This window comes from Myxocyprinus asiaticus, chromosome 37 (assembly GCF_019703515.2).
Source record: "Myxocyprinus asiaticus isolate MX2 ecotype Aquarium Trade chromosome 37, UBuf_Myxa_2, whole genome shotgun sequence".
Lineage (NCBI taxonomy): Eukaryota > Metazoa > Chordata > Actinopteri > Cypriniformes > Catostomidae > Myxocyprinus > Myxocyprinus asiaticus.
The window spans coordinates 18,699,803-18,720,004 of NC_059380.1; the positions used below are offsets into that span (position 1 = coordinate 18,699,803).

At 37.0% G+C, this 20,202-nt stretch overlaps 2 protein-coding genes across 4 annotated transcripts; both read right to left on the bottom strand.

The window, feature by feature from the left end:
- Window positions 1-1,143: 1,143 nt before the first annotated feature.
- On the bottom strand, window positions 1,144-4,850 carry LOC127428253 (zinc transporter ZIP3-like). The gene is made up of 3 exons (XM_051676471.1): window positions 4,648-4,850; window positions 3,657-4,015; window positions 1,144-3,436 (listed from the first exon to the last, which is right to left on the bottom strand). The coding sequence occupies exons 2-3, from the start codon at window positions 3,861-3,863 to the stop codon at window positions 2,696-2,698; spliced, it is 948 nt and encodes a 315-aa protein (XP_051532431.1). The 5' UTR covers window positions 3,864-4,015; window positions 4,648-4,850; the 3' UTR covers window positions 1,144-2,695.
- A 2,529-nt stretch (window positions 4,851-7,379) lies between these two features.
- LOC127428053 (small glutamine-rich tetratricopeptide repeat-containing protein alpha-like) lies at window positions 7,380-19,213 on the bottom strand. 3 transcript variants are annotated; one of them, XM_051676082.1, is made up of 12 exons: window positions 19,153-19,213; window positions 15,395-15,538; window positions 15,202-15,305; window positions 13,757-13,844; window positions 13,570-13,669; window positions 13,317-13,421; window positions 12,029-12,167; window positions 11,854-11,916; window positions 11,722-11,759; window positions 8,462-8,572; window positions 8,222-8,344; window positions 7,380-7,998 (listed from the first exon to the last, which is right to left on the bottom strand). In XM_051676082.1, the coding sequence occupies exons 1-11, from the start codon at window positions 19,196-19,198 to the stop codon at window positions 8,233-8,235; spliced, it is 1,050 nt and encodes a 349-aa protein (XP_051532042.1). In that variant the 5' UTR covers window positions 19,199-19,213; the 3' UTR covers window positions 7,380-7,998; window positions 8,222-8,232. The 3 variants fall into 3 exon arrangements, with proteins under 3 accessions (XP_051532042.1, XP_051532043.1, XP_051532046.1); XM_051676083.1 differs by lacking the exon at window positions 19,153-19,213 and adding an exon at window positions 16,121-16,264; XM_051676086.1 differs by lacking the exon at window positions 19,153-19,213 and adding an exon at window positions 15,858-16,000.
- Between the last annotated feature and the right edge of the window lie 989 nt (window positions 19,214-20,202).

The following is a 20,202-nucleotide window of genomic DNA, read 5'->3' on the forward strand; positions in this document are numbered from 1 at the left end:
CATGACTAATGGCAGTTTGATTTGAGAATCGTGTGTAATCGGTCTGTGTTGAGTCTGATTGGTCAGGAACTCGGTGCGTCAGATTTGGGCTTTGTGGCACAATGTGGGGTAAAGTTTACAACTGGTGACATCTGGTCCAGGTGATAATCTAGATCAACGCTTATAAAATAGTTTTACTTCAGGACCCAGATTTTTACAATGGACAGCAAGTGGCGACTCAACACAGTAACAAAACTGTTTAACAAAAATGTCCTTAAAATAAGAAATTGAAATGTATTAATATTACCATGAAAGCCCACCAATAGACCTTTTCACAGACTGTTATGAAGCGTTTCCGCCTTATATATCAGCGTAAATCTTGTAAAAAAAAATTTTATATTATACATTTTTAAAATATTGAGTGTAAGTTTATAACATTATGCTTTGTGTTATTTTACCTTGGTATTAGTTTTAAAAAACAAATTATCACAGCTGTGAGGGGGTTTCTATTACAGTTGCTGAGAGGGTGACAGTAAATTTGGCATCTTACCCCATTTTACTGTCTTAATCCACTGCTCTCTATTCTTTTCCTCTTCTGGAAAGCCATTCAAACATAATAGTGGATTTTTTCTTTTGGTCTTGGAGCAAATGAGTAAGTGAAAATTATATTTGCTGTGATCTTCCATTCACTGCAGTCGAAGTTTACCCTGCAAACATTTACTTCAGCGTTCCAAAACCCAGAGAGTGAAAAAGGTCTATATTCAAATTAATCAGGCTAAATAGGAAAATGTATTATTTTGTAAATGCATAAACAGCAGAAGTGTGATTTACCAGCCTAATATATGGAACAAACACTGTATTATTATATAAAACAATATTGTATTATTTGGCCCATTAGCAGGCCCAAATTAAACCAGTTGACTTTTACATATTTTTCCCATTCATTTTAAGGAAAATCTGCCAAAAGGATTTAAACATTGTAAAATGTGTTTAATGGAGCTAGGAGTACTACACTCTCATTGGTAGCTGAAAGCATACCCAAATAAGCCAAAATATTGAATAAACTAACATTCAAGTGGTGTGGGATCAGATGATGCAATTCTGCAGTTCTGGGCGTGCAGATTCTGTCTGGGCCTTAGCCATATTACCAAGTGACAGATGAACTTGAGCCAAAATACAGAATTGTTTAATTGGAAGCACAGCATATGATGACAACTATATGGGAAGCTTTTTCTTCTCCCTTGTAAAAGTTGATAAGCCTGTCGAAGTCCTACAATCACATGGTTAGTAGCATTTTACAGTATTGTTTTTTCCACAGTACAAATGCATACCAACCCGTATAATGGTCTAGATTAACATTTTAATGCCAACAGGAACTTGACGATAGATTTGATCAACATGATTGATAAACACCATCCATTTGCACAACCCCCCCCCCCCCCCGCTAATTTGCTCTCAGTGCCCCCTGGCAACCCCCATTGAGAACCCCTGGCTTAAAGGAATGTTCGGGTTCACTACAAGTTCAGCTCATTCGACACCATTTGTGGCATAATGTTGATTACCACAATCAACAATACACACAATCGTTCCTCCTTTTCTTTAAATAAAGCAAAAATCGCTTTTACAGTGAGGCACTTACAATGGAAGTGAATGGGGAAAATGAAAGTGAATGGGGCCAATTTTTGGAGGGTTTAAACAAAAATTTGAAGCTTATAATTTTATAAAAGCACTTACATTAATTCTTCTGTTCAAATGTATTATTTGAGTTGTTAAGTTGTTTAAATTATTATGTTTACAGTCGTTTTAGGGTTTGTTGACATTACATTGTCATGGTAACAAAGTTATCAAATTAGCTATAACTTTACACAGAAAAGGTTTGTGATTATCAACACACATTCTTTATGTCTTGTGTCTATACTTTTGAAATGGTGAGTATTTAATGATCAAAAATTGGCCACACTCACTTCCATAGTACAATAAGTGCCTCACTGTCACCTCAATTTTTGCTTTTTATAAAGAAAAGGAGGAATGAGTCAAAATATATTCTTTTGGTAATCAATACTATGCCACAAATACTGTCGCTTGAGCTTAATTTGTTTTGAACCCGGAATATTCCTTTAAAAAGTTAGCTATGTCTAATTTCATTTCTTTTTTTTCCCCCACAGTACACTATTCTGTGTCAAGTAACTCCTATCTCTGGCAGTTGGACTGAATTCTGAGGACTTATCCAAACTGAACTCAATGTAAAAAAAACTGGCCAACTTCAACACAAAGTTCTCAACAACATTTACCCAATCTGGCTGCATGATTTTTTTTAGATTCTTGCTTACTCTCATAATACATTTACATTCAGTTAACGGTATCTAAAAGCAAATAATTAAAAATAAAACATTTACATAAAAGATGGGTAAAAAAAATTACCGGAGTGGCAACAAGTTCTGGGTACATCTGGGTCTCATACCATTAAATTCATAAGACACACAGATGATGTTTATACAGTGGTTATTCATAAACAATGAGCGGCATTTTGTTAAACGTAATAAATAAGTTAATGTTTATCAAAAAGGCATTTTCAATCTGTTAAAATAATACAGCAGTTTTATCCAATGTAAAACATAGAGTTTTGCAATAGAGAATATTAGTAATTTTACAGTAAACTTACTGAACCTGTTGTTTATAATGGTTGGCATGTTTAACTCTGAAATTCTGAACCCCTTCACCATTTGATAAAGATAAGACCTGCTAGTATACCGTAGCCCACAATAAGAAATAGCACCTTCAGTAGCCTATCATGTTTATCTTCTAGCTCTTGTGAAAGGATCTCAAAGAACGTTATGAAGAGGAATGTGCCGGCTGCCAGACCCTGGAGCACAACAGAGATAATACTTCCTGCCAAGTTCTGGGCTGTCTCAATACCCATGCCAATACCGATGCCCAGAGGGATCATTAGGCTTACTGTTATGCCCAGCTTACTGGCATCCCGTAGGGGCACTCCTGCCTTTGCTACATTAACCCCTAGTGCCACGGCTGCCAGCGTCTCATGGATGGCCACTCCAATGAAGAGGCTTCCAAGCTTAGCTCCATCTTCCTGAAGGCCCAGAGCGAGACCCTCAAAAACAGAATGAGCGGAAAGCGCCAGCACCAGGCTAGCCAACCTCAACGGCCCAGCACGAGTCAGTTCTGTAGGGCTAAAGTGCCCATGGTTATGAGAATGGTGCTGGTGGGCTCCAGCTGTACCACGAGGGGTGGCAATGAAAGGAGTATCGTATTCAGAGTCGCTCCCTGCCTCCGAGCCACCGGCGTTAAATGTCTCCAAGTCAATAAATGAGGGCTTCTCTTTGCGGAAAGTCAGTACGGCCTGTTCGACGAATACTGTGAGGAAAAACCCAAGCATCATCATCGTCTCTGCCAATGGGTAGTCCGTGGAGACGTTTACCATTTTCAGGACTTCCTCAACCTGAAAGCAAACAAAGAATAAAACTTGAGTCAGAGAAGGTCACATGCATAGGAAGTAATTTGACTCCTTAAGTAATTCTTGTCATATAACTAATCTCAGTTGTATTAAAAAAATACCTTTCCTGCACAGTGGTAAACTAAATATGCAATATACAGGATTAAGTATATATAAACAGAATACTTACTGTTTGTAAGAACCAAATTCGAGTTTCATAACGTACCTTATCTCTAACCGTTGGTAGAAGGGCATTGAAGCAGGTAGCCAGGAATACACCTCCTCCAAAAGAATTGCTGAATGCAACCACTTTTCTGTACCTTGTGACTTTATCAAACGGTGTCTGCATCATCCGTACAGGGATAAGGATCCCCCCCAACATGAGGGCGAAGACCCCCAGCAGGCAGAAGATTTTGGCTACAGCTATCCCCATGCTGAGGAAACGGGCTGTGATCCCAGGTCAGTTCAGCACACCATGTATATCTGAAATAATCAGTGAAGCATGGCTTGAATCCAGACCTCCTTCCTTTTTACTGAAGCACAGGCAGTCTGAGATAACGTTATGGACAGCATCCCTAGCAGAGCCTGTAAGAATTGTATAAATGTAAGTACATTCATGGTTTAAACCTACAGTACCACACATATAAGTGGCTAAAAAGTGCAATCATTTATATCTAGGAAGTTATATGTTTATGCTAAGTAAGCAAAAAGGGCATCAAACATTATGAAATACACCAAAACATCCAAAGAGCAAGGAAACAAACAAACACTAACATGACATCTGTTGTCATGCATGTACAGTACATTAAATTGCACCCTGATAACTATTTAATTTCCGTGACGTTATATTGCTCATATTTTGGTTATATAAACAATAGGTGTCACTGGAGTGGTCAGCGTTCACATTAGCATGCTAACTCTAATAAGCAGTAGATAAAACCCCTTGTATGGTGCATAGATAAAAAAACAACAACACATTTGTCAACCACAAAACGTCAAATTTAACAAAAATACGTTAAGACTGAAATATGACGACTGGCGTCGTTTGCTAAAAATATATTTCTAGGCTCAAATGCTAAGCTATCCAACAGTTCACTCGCATTATGCACGCGTTCACAACTGACTCAGTTTAAAAACGCGTTTTCGAAGCTTTAACACAGACTAAAATGTAAGCATATAGTAATTCGGACAGGTTTGCATGAAAAGACGCGTTTTACCCGAATTTGTGTCGAGACTTCCTGCAGATAAAGGCTGAAGCACCCAGTGTTGCCAGCTGTGTCTCATTTCGAAGGATGCGTCCTCCGGAGGTCGCAGTTCTCGGCCGCATACGTCATCGAGGCTGTCTCGTTTCATAAAAGCGAGTAGAACACTTCAAATGAGACCTTCTTTCACGGGAATTCGGAGGATACATGAGGTGTATCCTTCGTGGGCACTCACACAACCCACAATTCTTTGCTTCAACGGAAATGTCTAAAAAAAACATTAACGCCAATTTGCCCGTAAATATGATGTTCAAACGCAAGTAATGTTAATTCCCAAGTTGAAGTACCTCAGTAGATGGGTGCAGAGTATATAATATGTATAATTATATTAATATATAATTAAAATAAAGTATTAGACAAAATGTACACCTGTAAAAATCTATTTTCTTTTCTCTTTATATCTTTATAACTCTCCTAAAATTTACCTCATACATTCCCTTCTAAAGGGACTTTGTTACCGTCTCACTCAAAGCGCTCACACTTGTTAAAGAGTGGCGTGCTGTCATAGCAACCATGTTACGTTCAGTTTCCATTTGTCCTACGAATGCCGTCTCGTTTAAACGAAGCTTGTTTAAAGCAGGACACTCGGTATACTGCAGCCTTCAAAGGACGCGTCCTACCTAGCATGTAGCCTTCCAAACGAGACACACAAGTCATGGGAAGTTTTGGTTTACCATTCCGAATGCAATTTTTCAAAAGATGGGTGGAATTGATTTTGTATTGCGTTGTGACTATGAGTTATACAAACTACCTGTAAAATTATCTGATTTCCATCAGCAGGTTCTTCTGTACTGGAACCTAATGTTTAAACATAATTTTACACCACATAATACACCCCTGTGGAACAACAGGTATATTCTGAGTAATAGAAAATCTTTGTTTTTAGGGACTTGGATGGAAAAAGGAATATGGGCAGTAACACATTTGATGGATAATTTTGGTAATGTGTTGTACTACGGAGATTTTTGTGATAAATTTAATTTCCAGTGCCCAGTTAGAGAATACAACAGAGTGATAAAGACCATCCCAGCACCCCTGAAAGCAATGATTCAACAGTTTGTAATGTACTCTAACACTCTATCAGAAATGAGACCACTCTGTATTGAAGGTATTAATTTAAATAGCAAACAGTTTAAAAAGAAGTTTATTAGAAATGTGTTATCTAAACAGTATTACCCTACTCAACTGAAAAGAAAATATGTTCTTCAAGATTTTAGTGATGAAGAGGCAAAAAAAATAAATAAATAAGGAAGCGGTATTTATCTTACCCAGTCTTTCCTAAGGCCAAAGAAGTGACATTTAAAATCTTGAACGACATTTATCCATCCAATTGTTTTTGAGAGAAAAAAAAAGTTGGAGTGTTTTTGAATGATAAGAACCTAGAATTTTTTATAAATAACCTGATTGTTTTAGGTAAACATCCACAGATGTAAATATTTAAAATTTAAACCCAATTTTAACGGATGGAAGAATGATCTGAAGCTATTTGCTAAATCTCTTCAATGGATGACAGACAGAAATGCCCTGAAACTTCTTTCTGCTTTGAACTTGTTAATGTTACTAGATTAAGACCCTCACCTTTTTTTTTTTTTTCCTTCAAATGCTGTATCAACACGAAAAACATATGATCGTTGAAGTATGCCATAAATGTTTGTACTTGGGGAAAAAAAAAAAAAGTCATGGGGAAGTCGCCAAAAGGCTCGCTGAAATGTCGCTAAATCACGTGATGACGTAATTTATTACTTAAAGACGTCAAATTTACATATATCAGTGAGTTGGTGTAAAGCGCTGTGGCAATTCTTTAAAACTGTAGAACCATGTTTTTTTTTTTTTTTTACTGAACTAATGATTTAATTAGTATTTTCCTACTAATCATTTAGTGGGGGATTTCTATGTATTTATTTTGTAATTAAACTGCATTGTTGAACAATGTCAAAAATTATTTGTCCAAAATTATCTTAGCAATAGCAACCATGGGTAGGCAACGGTGTAATGTTGGGGATTTTTTTTTTTTTTTTTTAAACATGGATCTATATGCCTTATAATGCCTCATGTGGAGCTGTTTTGGAGATATGTAATATCTTTTTTTTTTAACATCTGTTGTGTGATGCTGAACTATCAGTGTGTATTACTTGTGCCAGTGTTACTGAGTCACAATGACTTTTTGGCAGTGACACCTCATCTGTTCATATCATTTATCTCTTCTATCGCTGTAGGATGACTTTTCTTTTCTAAACGGAGAGCATGCACATGAACTTAGGTTGAGATTGTCGCGACAAATACCAACACGTCAGCTCATCATTCATTCGATTTATAGCACCTCGTTATGCACATAAATTCAACAGCAGATGGCATGCAGGTCAGTCATATTACTTGAAACAACAGAGGTAATTTGACTAACTTCTATTTGCTAATGTTTGATGCCCGTCTGCGCTATTTTTAATAGTTGTTATGCGTAAATATCCATCATTGGACGTTACAGTGTGAGCGTTGTGTTTTCAAGATGACCAACTTTTAAATAGATTCTCGAGATCCCCGCGTTGTTCCCTTCAGTCGCGCCGATGCCAACAATGCTGACTTGGTAGGTAGTTTGGGACAATTCGTTGTGTCCGATGATCTGCCAGAATACAATCCCTCTGATACCTCGACACACGTACAACACAGTCCTCTAAACCAACACTAACATATACTGGAAAAACATTCTCTTCCTTTAATCCAATTCATCACAACATAATATGATTCACGGTTACAAACAAGTTATAAATGACAATTTTAACATATTTCGTTGGTTTTATAGATGAAAGCATGACAGGGGAGCAGTTCTAAAACTTCAGCTGCAAATAAAATAAGAACATAAATACTATTTGAAATCTGATATTAAATTTTCATGTTGAGATTGAACATTCGTTTGTCAACCCCAATCAGTTCTGACAGAAACTTGTTGTTGGACAGGTGAATCACTGAGATGTTAACAGCAAATCTGCATTATGTCCATGTGGCAGTTATTTGTTTACAATCACAATCCAGTAAAGTGGATTATTACAAGGGAATATAGTGTTAATCCAGTTCGATGTTTTAGTACAATTGAACAAACAGTTGTTTGAGTCCAGTGCTTATTTATGTTGTGTACATTTGCACTGAAGACCTTTCCAAACAGGTTGAGCAATGTGGGGCAGTTGGCACACATGCAGTTTTTATTGTGATGAATAAACTTGGTCTCATCCCTGGAATTGTAGGAATGAGGTGCATCTTAAAAAATAGAAACATAGCCCATCTTCCATACGTCCACAAGGTAATAGTTAAATTCTACAGCAAAAGAGAGAAGGAAAACGAGATGCAAGTTAAAAACATACCAGCATAGTATGCATTTGTAAATGGGTAAACTGACGGACCCTGCAAACCTAAACCACACTTATTTTGAGTGCATTTAAAAAGTAAAAACACTATTTCTCCTTAAATTAAGTCTTTTAATTATGTACCAGATATTCTAATTCAGATAGATATTTTAACTGGATAATGTGTGCAGTACCACAGGAAGTGTCAGGGTTCCTCGTTGCCAGCACTACTTGGAGGTCGACTGCGCATTTGACTCCTTAGCTGCTCAATAAGCTCTGGGTTCTGCTGCTGCATTTGCTGTGCAAACTGTTGACCACTGTCACAGAAAAACACAAGATAAACATTGATAATCCCCCTCTCGCAAATATACTTGAAAGACTTAGTTAGTGACTAGTTACAGGAGGATAGTGGTGTTGAAAGTGTGTGAACTTACGCCTGTATGAGGCCAGAAAGGTCATTGGCACCTCCTCCCGCTCCAGCTGGTGCTCCTGGGGAGGTGGCAGCTCCCATAGGACTATATGCTCCAGACATCATACCTGACATCCTACAAGGACACAGAAAAATTTGATCAATGTCTGCTGCTGCTAAGTATAACCTGCTTTAACCTTCCAATTCTGTTTGGTCATTTTTGACCAAAATAAATTTTCAGATGTAATAAAAATAGTTTTGTTTATCTGAGCAGTATAAGACTTAGTGACTTTTCCTCCACTTGCCATCTGAACACACAAAAAAATCTGGACTTGATTCAAGTAGTCTAAATGGTCGTAAAAAAAAAATAATAATAATAATAATAATAAAAAAAAGACACCTTTGCTGTTTGTGGTCAAAATTGACCGTCCATGGGAAATTAATAGGAAGGACTAAAAACTGAGTTTTTTTTTATTTTTATTATTTGCCAAATTCAACATATAAATCAGCCACAATGCAGAAAAAACAGAAATAAAGGAGGGAGACTATAAACCATGCAGAGTGCAAAACATACACACATACCCACACGAATTTGAACAAGCACACAAATTACACTGTAACAGAGAGCATTTTTTATTTTGTAAAACAAAATCTATAAATCAGCCAAAATGCAGAACACACACAAACACAAATGAGGGGGTAAGACCATGACACACCCACAATGCAGCACACACAAAAAGAAATATATGGGCGAGACTAACACAGACATAAGGCAGAACGCAGAACACATCACACACAAACACGCACACACATGCATAAACAGAAAGTCTGAGTCTCCTGTTTTATACACTAATTTAATTTTCACAGTCCATTGCTCTTCATTTCAGTTGATTAATGTTCATTTTCTTGACATTATTATTAATTTTACTTTAAGCTATTACATTTTTATGTTTAAAAATTAAATGATGAAATACAATTTTATGTCTTCTCTTTGTAACACCATTTTCAGCAGGTTTCACTATAAGCATAATGTAACATTACTTAAAAACTGACACTTCAAAACTAATAATAGTCTGATAATGTATAAATATATATCTAAGTGCATACGTGTGATAAAATTTAGAACTACTACACAGCCATCTACTGGCTATTTTGAGAAGGGTATAGCTGCAGGCATTGCTCCAAAAAAGGGTGGTCGCTCCAAATCGCCATTGAAGATATAGGGAGCCCCTTACCTAACCATTTCCCTAACATTAACCATGAGTGGACGTGAAAACCCCTTTTGGAGCTGGCGCAACCCCATTTGGGAGTATCCATGCCATTTGGAGGTCTCCGGCCTGCAGCTATACCTACTTGGCCTTTTTAGTCATAACAATTTTCAAGTCATGTTATTTTTCTTTTTTCACCAGATGGCAGAAATCTGCCCCCAATACGTGACACATTTTCTCTTTATGTTTCAACTTATAGAAGTGTAGGTTTTTACTGTTTTGAAGAGGTTAACCGATATATCGGTTTTGCCAATTAATCGGCACTGATAACAGATTTCTAGAGCTATCAGCAAAAATCCACACCGATAGTTTCCCCCATTGCATCTGGTGCTGGAGCGGCCTCTAGAGGCGAAATAAAAACTATCACTTCACTGATGCCTTGTTGTGTTTGTTTGACATGTGAGACTACACTCTGCATGGAGCGGAACACTTCAGATTTAAAACATCAACAATGAAAAGGTATGTATACAGTACACTACAGTACATATTCTCATATCATTATAAAGTAATTAATTTGTTGACTAGATGCTGCATTAGTGGAAAACAGCAGTATGTTTGCCTACAAGGCTGAGAGGACGCTAACATTAAAGCTAACCTCAAGCGGTTAGAACAATGTGACAAAAATACATGCAAGTACTACCCAAATGTTTAAATGTCATGATTGTTACCATCTATCCGTATTAGTTTATATCCAGCTGGTCATGTTTATGCATTCGTTAGCCAGCTAAGTTGCATATTTAAAGCTAGTGAAGTGAGAAAGCAAATTAATATCTTCATGCAGCCGAGAGAAACGTATAAACAAATCAGAAATGCATCTGATTTCAATTAAAAAATTGTATCCTCACTTTAATATGATGACTTCAGATCAATCACATTCTTGTGCTACAAAAGGCTAAACACAGCGCAACAAATACAGTTTAACAGAAAGCAGGTGTCTCAATATGCTTTTAAAGTTCTTTTTAATTAGACACATCATCTACAAAACAGCACTTCTGCATGAGATGCTGAATAAACAAAAAAGGAAACTAAGACGTTCATCTAGTGCGTGTTTACATACAAATGGAAAAACAAATGGATGGTTACAAAAGCGTTCGGTGTGAACAGCCCCTCATAGCCTAAGCCGCTTCACCACCGAGTTCAGCCGAATACCACTGCTATCTGTGAATATTGCTACTCTACATACAACTTTACTGAATAAAAAATTATGTGGTGTTTCGCTGTTATTATGAAGCTGGAGTCTGGAGTAGTCGGAATCAGTGCAAGAGTAACGCCATGAGAACTGTCTATTTCACAGTCATTTTACTTTTGACTTAACATTTGAGAATATGGACTGACTAAATCTTATTTATTTTATGCACATTAGTTGAAAATGAAATGCTCTTTTTAACAGCCAGGATAGGAATGTTCTATGCAATAATATAACGGTGCTGAATGGTTTATGTATTTATTGCGCCCTCTTGTGGACTAAGGAAACAACGTCAATTTAAAAATCAGCTGACTTTAAAATATGAATATTAGTTCATATATATTAATATTTATATATTTATTTTATTTTAAAAAGTACAATACATTTTTATGGTTCAGACAGTACTGTTTATTTTTGTAATAAATGTCAGCACTATTTTACTTTGAGTGTTATTTTTTTCATTCAGAATCAATTTTAAAAACTATCGGTTGATTAATCAATTATTGGTAGGTAACCCCAAAAGTGCATCACTTTATCGTTTTTACTTCAGGGAAGAAAAAAAGTTACACCTGTACTGTGTCCGGTCAAAAATGACCACTAACAGCAAAGCAAGCAGCCCTACATGATCAGAATATGAGGGTTAAAGAGCTACATGTCAAAACAGAGATTACGCAGTGATCCATTAAAAGGGTTTTATGGTAAAAATATATATATTAAAACTGTGCTTTATTAAATTGAGCAATTACACCTCAAAACATATGTAACAAACAAACAGGTTTATTATATGTATAGGTGTGCAATAAATGCTGTGTTTAAACCACGTCTACTCACAGTTGCTGCACTTGTGGGTTGTTCATTAAATTAGATGCCTAAAGAGAGTGACAGTAAGTTGGAACTGTAGATATATGTCATGACTGAATGTATGACGAGGATCTTTGGTTTATTTCTTGCTCTCTCACTCACCATATTCATGAAACCAGGATTACTCAGCAAACCGGCCAAGTCAACTCCACCCATACCCCCTACCTGAAAAGATAAACAGAAGAGTCTCAACACTACACATTTTTATTTTATTTTCATAATGACAATAAACAAACAAAAAAAACTGACTGTTATCAGGGAAGTGCTGTGCACTCACTGGGCTGGACTGCGTCTCCATCTTCTGTTCTGCTATTTGCAAGTTGGTTTTGTAAGTGTCGTTGTCGGGGTCCAACTCCAATGCTTTGTTGTAGTAGCTCACAGCCTCAGTGTATTTGTTCAAACTTGCAAGAGCAAGCCTTGTTTGTAAGTAAAACAAAATTGTAAAAAGTCAATGTTTAGTCAACACCACTTTTAAACGACAGGAAGATAATCAATGAGGTGGAAAGAACTCTGAATTTCCACTGACATGACCTTGACTTAAAAGTTAATTTAATGCAACTGGCTTTAAAGGAATATTCCGGGTTCAATACAAGTTAAACTCAATCAACAGCATTTGTGGCACAATATTGATTACCACAAAAATTAATTTTGACTTGTCCCTCCTTTTCTTTAAAAAAAAAAAAGAAGCAATAATCGAGGTTTGTTTGTTTGGTGTTTATTGCCATATCAGCTACAATGGCTATTTCATGGCAAATACAGGTGGCAATCAAACAATTAACATAAATACAGCACACCTTGCAAAAACAATACATAGATAAAAGGAAGAATACAGTACAGTAAATCAATTCTATAAAAGATCCTTTAGTTCAAAATCGAGGTTACAGTGAAACACTTAAAATGGAAGTGAATGGGGTCAATTTTTGGAGGGATTTAAAGGCAGAAATGTTTATCATTTTATAAAAGCACTTGCATTAATTCTTCTGTTAAAACTCATGTATTATTTGAGCTGTAAAGTTGTTTAAATTGCCATTTTTACAGGTGTTTTAGGGTTTTCTGACATTACATCGCCATGGCAACAAAGCTGTAAAATTGGCTATAACTTTAGTCGAAAAGGTAAGCAATTTTATCACACTAATCAATCACGTTTACATGCATATTGTTTGTCTTTTGAAAAAAATTTCAATGTTCAAAAATTGCCCCCTCATTCACTTCCATTCTAAGTGCCTCACTGTAACCCAGAGTGTTGCCTTTTTCCCTTTTTTTTTTTTTTTTTTTTTTTTTTTTAAGAAAAGGAGGGACAAGTCAAAACTAATTTTTTTGGTAATCAATATAATGCTGCAAATGCTGTCGATTGAGCCTAACTTATATTGAACCCAAAATATTCCTTTAAACCATTTTTTCCTGACACTGTAAAAACTACAGTGACATTGTAACTGATAAATCCTTTATTATGTATTTTAATAGATTTACCAGGGTAAAAATAAAGCATGAGATTCACCTGAAAAACATTATGCTTAACTTGCACTCAGGACACACATTATTATCATGGTTGGTGTTAAATTTACCCCATCCGTCCATATGCTTTACTGTAGTTTGGATCAATTCCAATGGCACATTCACAGTCTTGAACAGCTCCAGCATAGTTACCAAGTTTGCTGTAAGCTGCAGCTCTAAAAGCAATAAAGCAATATGGTTTTTAACCATGAAATAAAACAGAGCCTTCAGCCATTACTGATTCTAATAACTCTAAAAAGAATAGTGCTTTCCACACTTGGCTGGGTTTAAGATGTTTTCAAGTCAGTGAGATTGTATAATTACCTGTTGCAATAGTAGACTGCATTTTGAGGATTAAGTTGGATTGCTTTAGAGTAGAACTCCACGGCTGCACTAAAGTTCTCTACCTTCATCTGATCATTGCCTGTGGAAACACATATGCACATCTATGATCAAGAGGATCATGTGAACTCCACTGAATGTCAAATGTGCTGAGGTGCCATAGTCATACCATCGGTTTTAAGACGTTCTGCCTCTGCCAACTGCTCCTCTGTCAGTGAACCACTAGATGAGTTGGTCTTTTCTTGTGGTGCACCTTCCTGTTACACATAACAATGCCATCATTAAAACTTACTCAACGCTGTGAAAAATGTTTGAAAGACAACATTAAATACAGGTTGACGAAAGAAATGAGGACAAACGTTTGTGCAACCATAATGTGTTTTATCCTGTGTATTACTGGTTGCGGAGAGCATGAAACCATTGAAATTCAAGAGACATTTAGAAACCAAACATAAAAAACAAAGTAAAACTATAAAGTAAATGTTCCTAATCAGCTTATGTCATGTTAATAATTTTGTATACTGTTGGGCCTTAGCAGTTCATGGTAATATTAATTAATTTTGATGACATTTTTATTTACTTATATATGACACACAATCTTAATACTGTGTTGTGTCACCAACACAGTACTGGGTCCTGGGGCCGGTTGCACCAGCTATATGCAAGTTAAAACTTAGCCTAGTTGTGGCGTAAATGGGCACCAAGTCACAATTTACACACTACTAAATATTTGAGCGTTGCACCATTAAACGTATGTAGAACGTATCCCTACGCATAAACTAAATATTTACGGAAGCCTCTGACCAGGAGTAACGGTTGGAATAAAAAAGCAGACTGATATTTTATGACATCAATGAGCTCATGTTTTACGTGACAGGCTTCAATCCTTTCAACATACAGTATGATATTGACATTTACATTTATGATATACTTTTAAGTGGCTCTTCAGCATGAAACCGATCTAGCGGTGCAGTTTTCACGGTGTGATGCCCAGTGTCAAGTTTCAACACTTTCAAAATATATATAGGATATTAAAATTAATAAATGTCTATTTTTCCAGCCTGTTGTATTAGTATTTATTTATCACCCCTTATTTATTTTAGATACAGTTCCTATATATTGTTATATACACAGGGCAAATATACCATTGATCAAATCTACTTTTATTATGTACTGTATTTTAATGGGGATATAATTTATTACAGCTGAACAAACAAGGTTTGAACATCAACTGTAACAAGATCAAATTGAAATTCACAGCTTTTTAACACTTCTGTGTACAAATTTGAAGGCTGCTTATTGGATCAATACAGGTAAACGTCATATTATGCAACTACGCATTACTTTACGGAGAGCTTACGACCCACTAGTTAAGTCTTGCCTTAAGGACAGGTGGTGCAACCAAATTAAGCACTCACTTAGTTACAAACTAACTAGTAGTTACTAAGCCCTTAGTGTGAACTTTACGTCCCAACTTACGTGAGAACTTACGCACAGCTGGTGCAACCCTACCCTGAAGAGAAAAAACAAACAAACACTTAAACCACTGATTTAGGGGTCCAACCTGGACAAAGAGACACCTGAAAAAGAAAAGAAAAAAGAAACTGTATTTACCAGCTTTGTTGCAGATGCAAATATTTCTGGCAGAGTCTGACTGATTTCTAAGCTCTTGTTCCCCATAGACACGCCAAATGCTGTCTCCAGACACTGGATGGCAACTAGAAAAAGGGTTAGGTTACGACCTATTATTAACTACAAATCAATAATGCAATAGTGCCCAGCAATGATTCTAGCACAACGGCCTTACCTTCTAAACTTTCTTGAGCGTCTGTTGACAGACCCCCAGAGGAGAGCTGTTCATGGAGAAACTGGACGATGGAGAACGCAAGACGCTTTGTGTCTGCCATTTTGACTTGAGGCTTAAACCTCACCAAATTAATGTCAAGGAAACCTAAGAGACAGACATGAGCCATGTTATTATTATCCAATCCAGCATTATTATAGCTAAAAGCATAACAATAGTTTGCAAATCCAAAAATAGAAACCTCACTTTGACAAGTTAGAGAATTAGATTCATTAAGCTATTTTTTACTGTACAAAACACATTTCCCATATGTTATCTGCAAAACGTCCTCTATTTATTTACCAACTCTTGACACAGACGAGCTTTAAGAGCTACATTGTTAGCCACTGTAACAAATATGTTTCCTCTAGCAATGTAAGCAGTGTTGTGGGCTAGTCAGAAAACTGTGTGCAAGAAATGTGCTTACAGTTGTATATGCTCAAAGCCACAGAGTCAGAAGAAAGTTACTCAAGAGTGACGGAATATTCTAGCACGAACTAGCTGTTAGCTCATGCTAACAGTCTCCATTGGTTTACAGTGTGCTAATTCAGTTAGCACTAGGTTCAGTTCGCTCATTTGATTTAACATCAAAACAAAACAAAAAAACGACTGAAAGCGGACTAGCTGTCATTCAGTAATGCTATTTGGATGTACAGAATCAATAAAAGTGTGCTTTCCCTTCACACTCACCAGTTGTCTTCCTCAGTGATCTCTAGCCAGCATAGTGTGGCGATTCATGTGCGCGTTCACGCGCGTGACGTAAAGGACTTGACGTCACGAGTTGAGTAAACTCGGTCAAAATACATTGGACACTGGGTCTGGGCCTCGTTTCCCAATAGCATCGTAAGCCTACGTAGATCGAAGAATCTATCTTACGATTCGTCTTAGTTTTGCGGCCCGTTTCCCAAAAGCATCGTAACTTAAAAGAGCAATATGTACCATTGACATCAAGCGTTTAAAATGGGTACTGCAGTATATTGGAGAACCAATATTGCCAATATATAAAAATGCGGTCCTAGGACTACGATCCTGAAAATGCAGCCTCCGGTATTGTAGGATCATGCTTCTCAATATTGGAGAGAGTTATCTCCCCTGCCCCCTCCTCCCCAGACTCGAAGCTCACGCGGGTTGCCAGGCTGAGGACACGCAACAGGAATGAGCAAACTGACAATGACAAGCAAGGAGCCTTACATTGTAAGTCAAAAGTTTTCAACCAGGGGGTACTGCAGGGGGTCCGCCAATTTATGTTTGATCACAAATAATGTTTTGTTAAAAAATTAAAATATGGGTACAAAAAACAACCTAAAGTTAATTTTAAATATAATATTTGATTTAAAAAGATTATTACATTGACAGCATTAATAAAACCCATGCATCTACCTGCTGTCACGTGCAGTCATGTGGATGTATGATATCGTCAATGTGATGTGATCGTAACTGAAGACTATGAGCACTACAGCTTGCAAACACTACTGGCTAATAATTTATACAATTTAGCATGACAGAATGGATCGCTTTGTAATATCTACGCCCCGAGCACACGACTCCTCCACCTCTTCAGAAACAACTGGTGCAAATCCAGATGTGGAGGCTAATAGACCCACTGCAGCAGCAGCTCATGCCAAACGCAAACGAGATAAGTCCTGAAAGTATTCAGAAACATATTTAAAGTTTGGATTTACATATTAGGACACAGATGGCATTGAATTGCTAATGTGTGTCGTTTGTTCAGCTGTACTGTCAAATGAAAGCATGAAGCCATCAAAGCTGCAGTGTCATTTAGAGACAAACCATGGTCACCTGCGTGACAAACCACTGGAATAATTTCAGGCTACCACAGATCTTTCAAAGGCTAACAGACAATAATGAGAAAATCAGCTAAAGTTGGTGAGCTTGCAGGGCTGTAATACACATGCCATTCAGCTCTATGACAAGATGGATGGTCTACTGAAGAAAATGAAAAGATGGAGAGAGCGACTCAAGGAGGGAATTTTTTCCATGTTTCCATCAGTGGATGACTTGGGTGATTCTGCGGTGCTTTCGCCTCAATTGATGCATTTAATTATAGCGCACTTGGAGGCACTCGAGGGGCCATTTGGAAAGTACTTTTCTGAAGCTGAGCCCTGGCGAAGAGACAAGACATGGATACAGTTTCCATTTAAAGGCAATACATCGGATGGCTCAAACTTGACAGTGACAGAGGAGGATCAGCTGATCGACTTAAGCACTGACAGCATATCCAAGACAAGACCTCTCATCCAATTCTGGATCTCTTGCCAGAAATCTTTACCCCAGCTGGCAACAAAGGCCGTGATGAGTCTTTTGCCTTTTGCAACAACATATCTTTGCAAGAGTGCATTCTCCTCCCTCTCCTACATGAAAAGTAATTACCGTTCAAAACTGCAGCCTGAGTCTGATATGATGCTCTGCCTAACAACCTCCATCTCCCCCAGAATAGACAGCCTTTGTGCCATTCACCAGGGTCAGTCATCTCATTAAAGAAGTCTCTGTATTCCTAAAGCTAACGTTCAGGGAAATGTTTAATTGTCCATCTCACAGTAAAATTAAAATGTATGACTCTGCAAATCCATTAAAATATTTGTGATTAAAACAACTGTGACTAATGAATTGTGATTTTTATTGCAACATGTAGTATGTAAAATCTTTATGATGCTTAATTTCCATTTTAATAATGAAAATTATTATACAGACAATGATGCATGTACAACAACAACATGCATATAGTTCTAATCTGCTGTCATAATATGGTTGGTTTCTATTAATATCAGAGGCCATGCTTAATATTCAGCATTGTTTTGTACAGTTTGTATCAGGGGGTCCCTGCTCCATTTCTCTATCGCCTAAGGTGACTTTGGCCTGAAAAACATTGAAGACCCCTGCTGTAAATTGATCAGCTTATGTATACATTTGTAATGGTTATTATTGTTTGCAAATTTTAAACCAGCTCATGTGGATTTTTATAACTCTGCCAATGTTAGCTAGATTTATTTCTTGCTTCCATGGCTGCAGTGCGCTGTAACTTGTTTCAAATCTGGCAACCCGGGGTGTCGAAATACTATTGGGAAATGGGCAATGGGCGGGATCACACCACATGAGCCAAAACACAAACAGAAATTCTGTAACGGACATTTCAATGTAGAATATACTGGCTGTAGCATTGTTTTCGGAGAAGCCAGTATTTCAACATTTCAGCATGTTTCCTAAATCTCTGATAACATATTATGATAATTTTACGCTTTAGTACAGTAAATATATTACATATTGCACCTTTAAGTAGTACTTGAAAATGCTCGTAGATTAACGAGTGCCCTGGAGTAACTCATACAGCATTAAGAACACCATAAGCACACAGACTTATGCAGACACCTGCAGGACAAACGCGAAATTACACCTGATACCATTTAAACACCTATAGCTACATTTTATGCTCATTTAATAGGCCTATCAGTAAACATGCGTTTTATTTTATTTATTTTTTTAACCTAAATGTCTAGTAAAAATAATAATAACAAATGTATAAAATGGTTAGTCAATACTGAATGAACAGATAAATTAGTAAGTAAACAAATAAACGTTATTTGTGGACTAGTTGGTAACAACAATGTGGTGGCATGATTGTTGCAGAGAACTGTAAACATTACAGTCAGAGAGAGAAGTAAAAAAGTTAATAACTTGCTGTCCTGCATGAAAATTGTCCGTACAGTATATTGGCTCCTCATCCTCGTCTCCTCTTCCTCTCTGACACATAAGGGCTCTCTCGCCCCCACCACGTGTTGTGTAGTACTATAACCGTTATCACTTTTGGGAGTAAAGAGCAGATCTCAATTTGATTGGTGAATGTACCTAAAGCGCAGCTTCCACGTCTCCTTATTTTGCGCATGCGTGATAACACCGTGAACCTTGTTACATTCATTAGCAGGACCATACGCAGGGTCTCCGCTGTCTTTACTGATCCTAGAAGCTTTAATCTCGACCAACAGAGCAATTTCACATTTAACAAAATGAAATATTAAAATGCACATCTGATGAACGAAGCTGTGATTGTGTAAAATATATCATTCTGCACTAAACGATTGCAAAACAAAATGCAATTATGTGGTGAATTAAGTTATAAATTTAGGAAAATATTTTTAAATATTTCCAGCAAGGTAAATTACAAACGTTTTTAAAGTTATGCAACAAACATAATGACGTTGCAATGATGAGCAGCAATATATGGTCACATTTCAGCACTTGACCTTTATGGACAGTCTCTCTGAAGTAGCACTTAAAGTGCATCCCCGCACCTTCATGTTAAGTGCAGTTTTTGGAAACACACATAAAGAAAGTTAGTAAAATCGCTCGTAGAAAACGCTCTTAACCGCTAAGATCAATGGTCATTGAGAAATAAGGCCCTGGCCAAGAGACGGATTTGTTAGTACTTACTAACAAATCCGGGTAAAAATAACTTTTCGGGTATTTCTCACAAATCTTAAAGGATGCAAGTCACAGTTGCAATAGAATGTGTTGATCTTTTGGACAGACATACAGTGAATTATCAGTTCTGGGGTGAAGTTTAACGTTCAAACAGAAGAGATTGAAAACTTCATTGCCCAAAACAATCATTATGGATTCATCAGCCCCTAAAGCGATGGACACTGAAACCCAAAAAACGAAAAGACTTATCAGCGAAACACACTCACACACTTGTCAAAGCAAAAAGGGTGTGTAAATGTGAATCATCTCATCTCCAAATACTCCATCCAAAACAT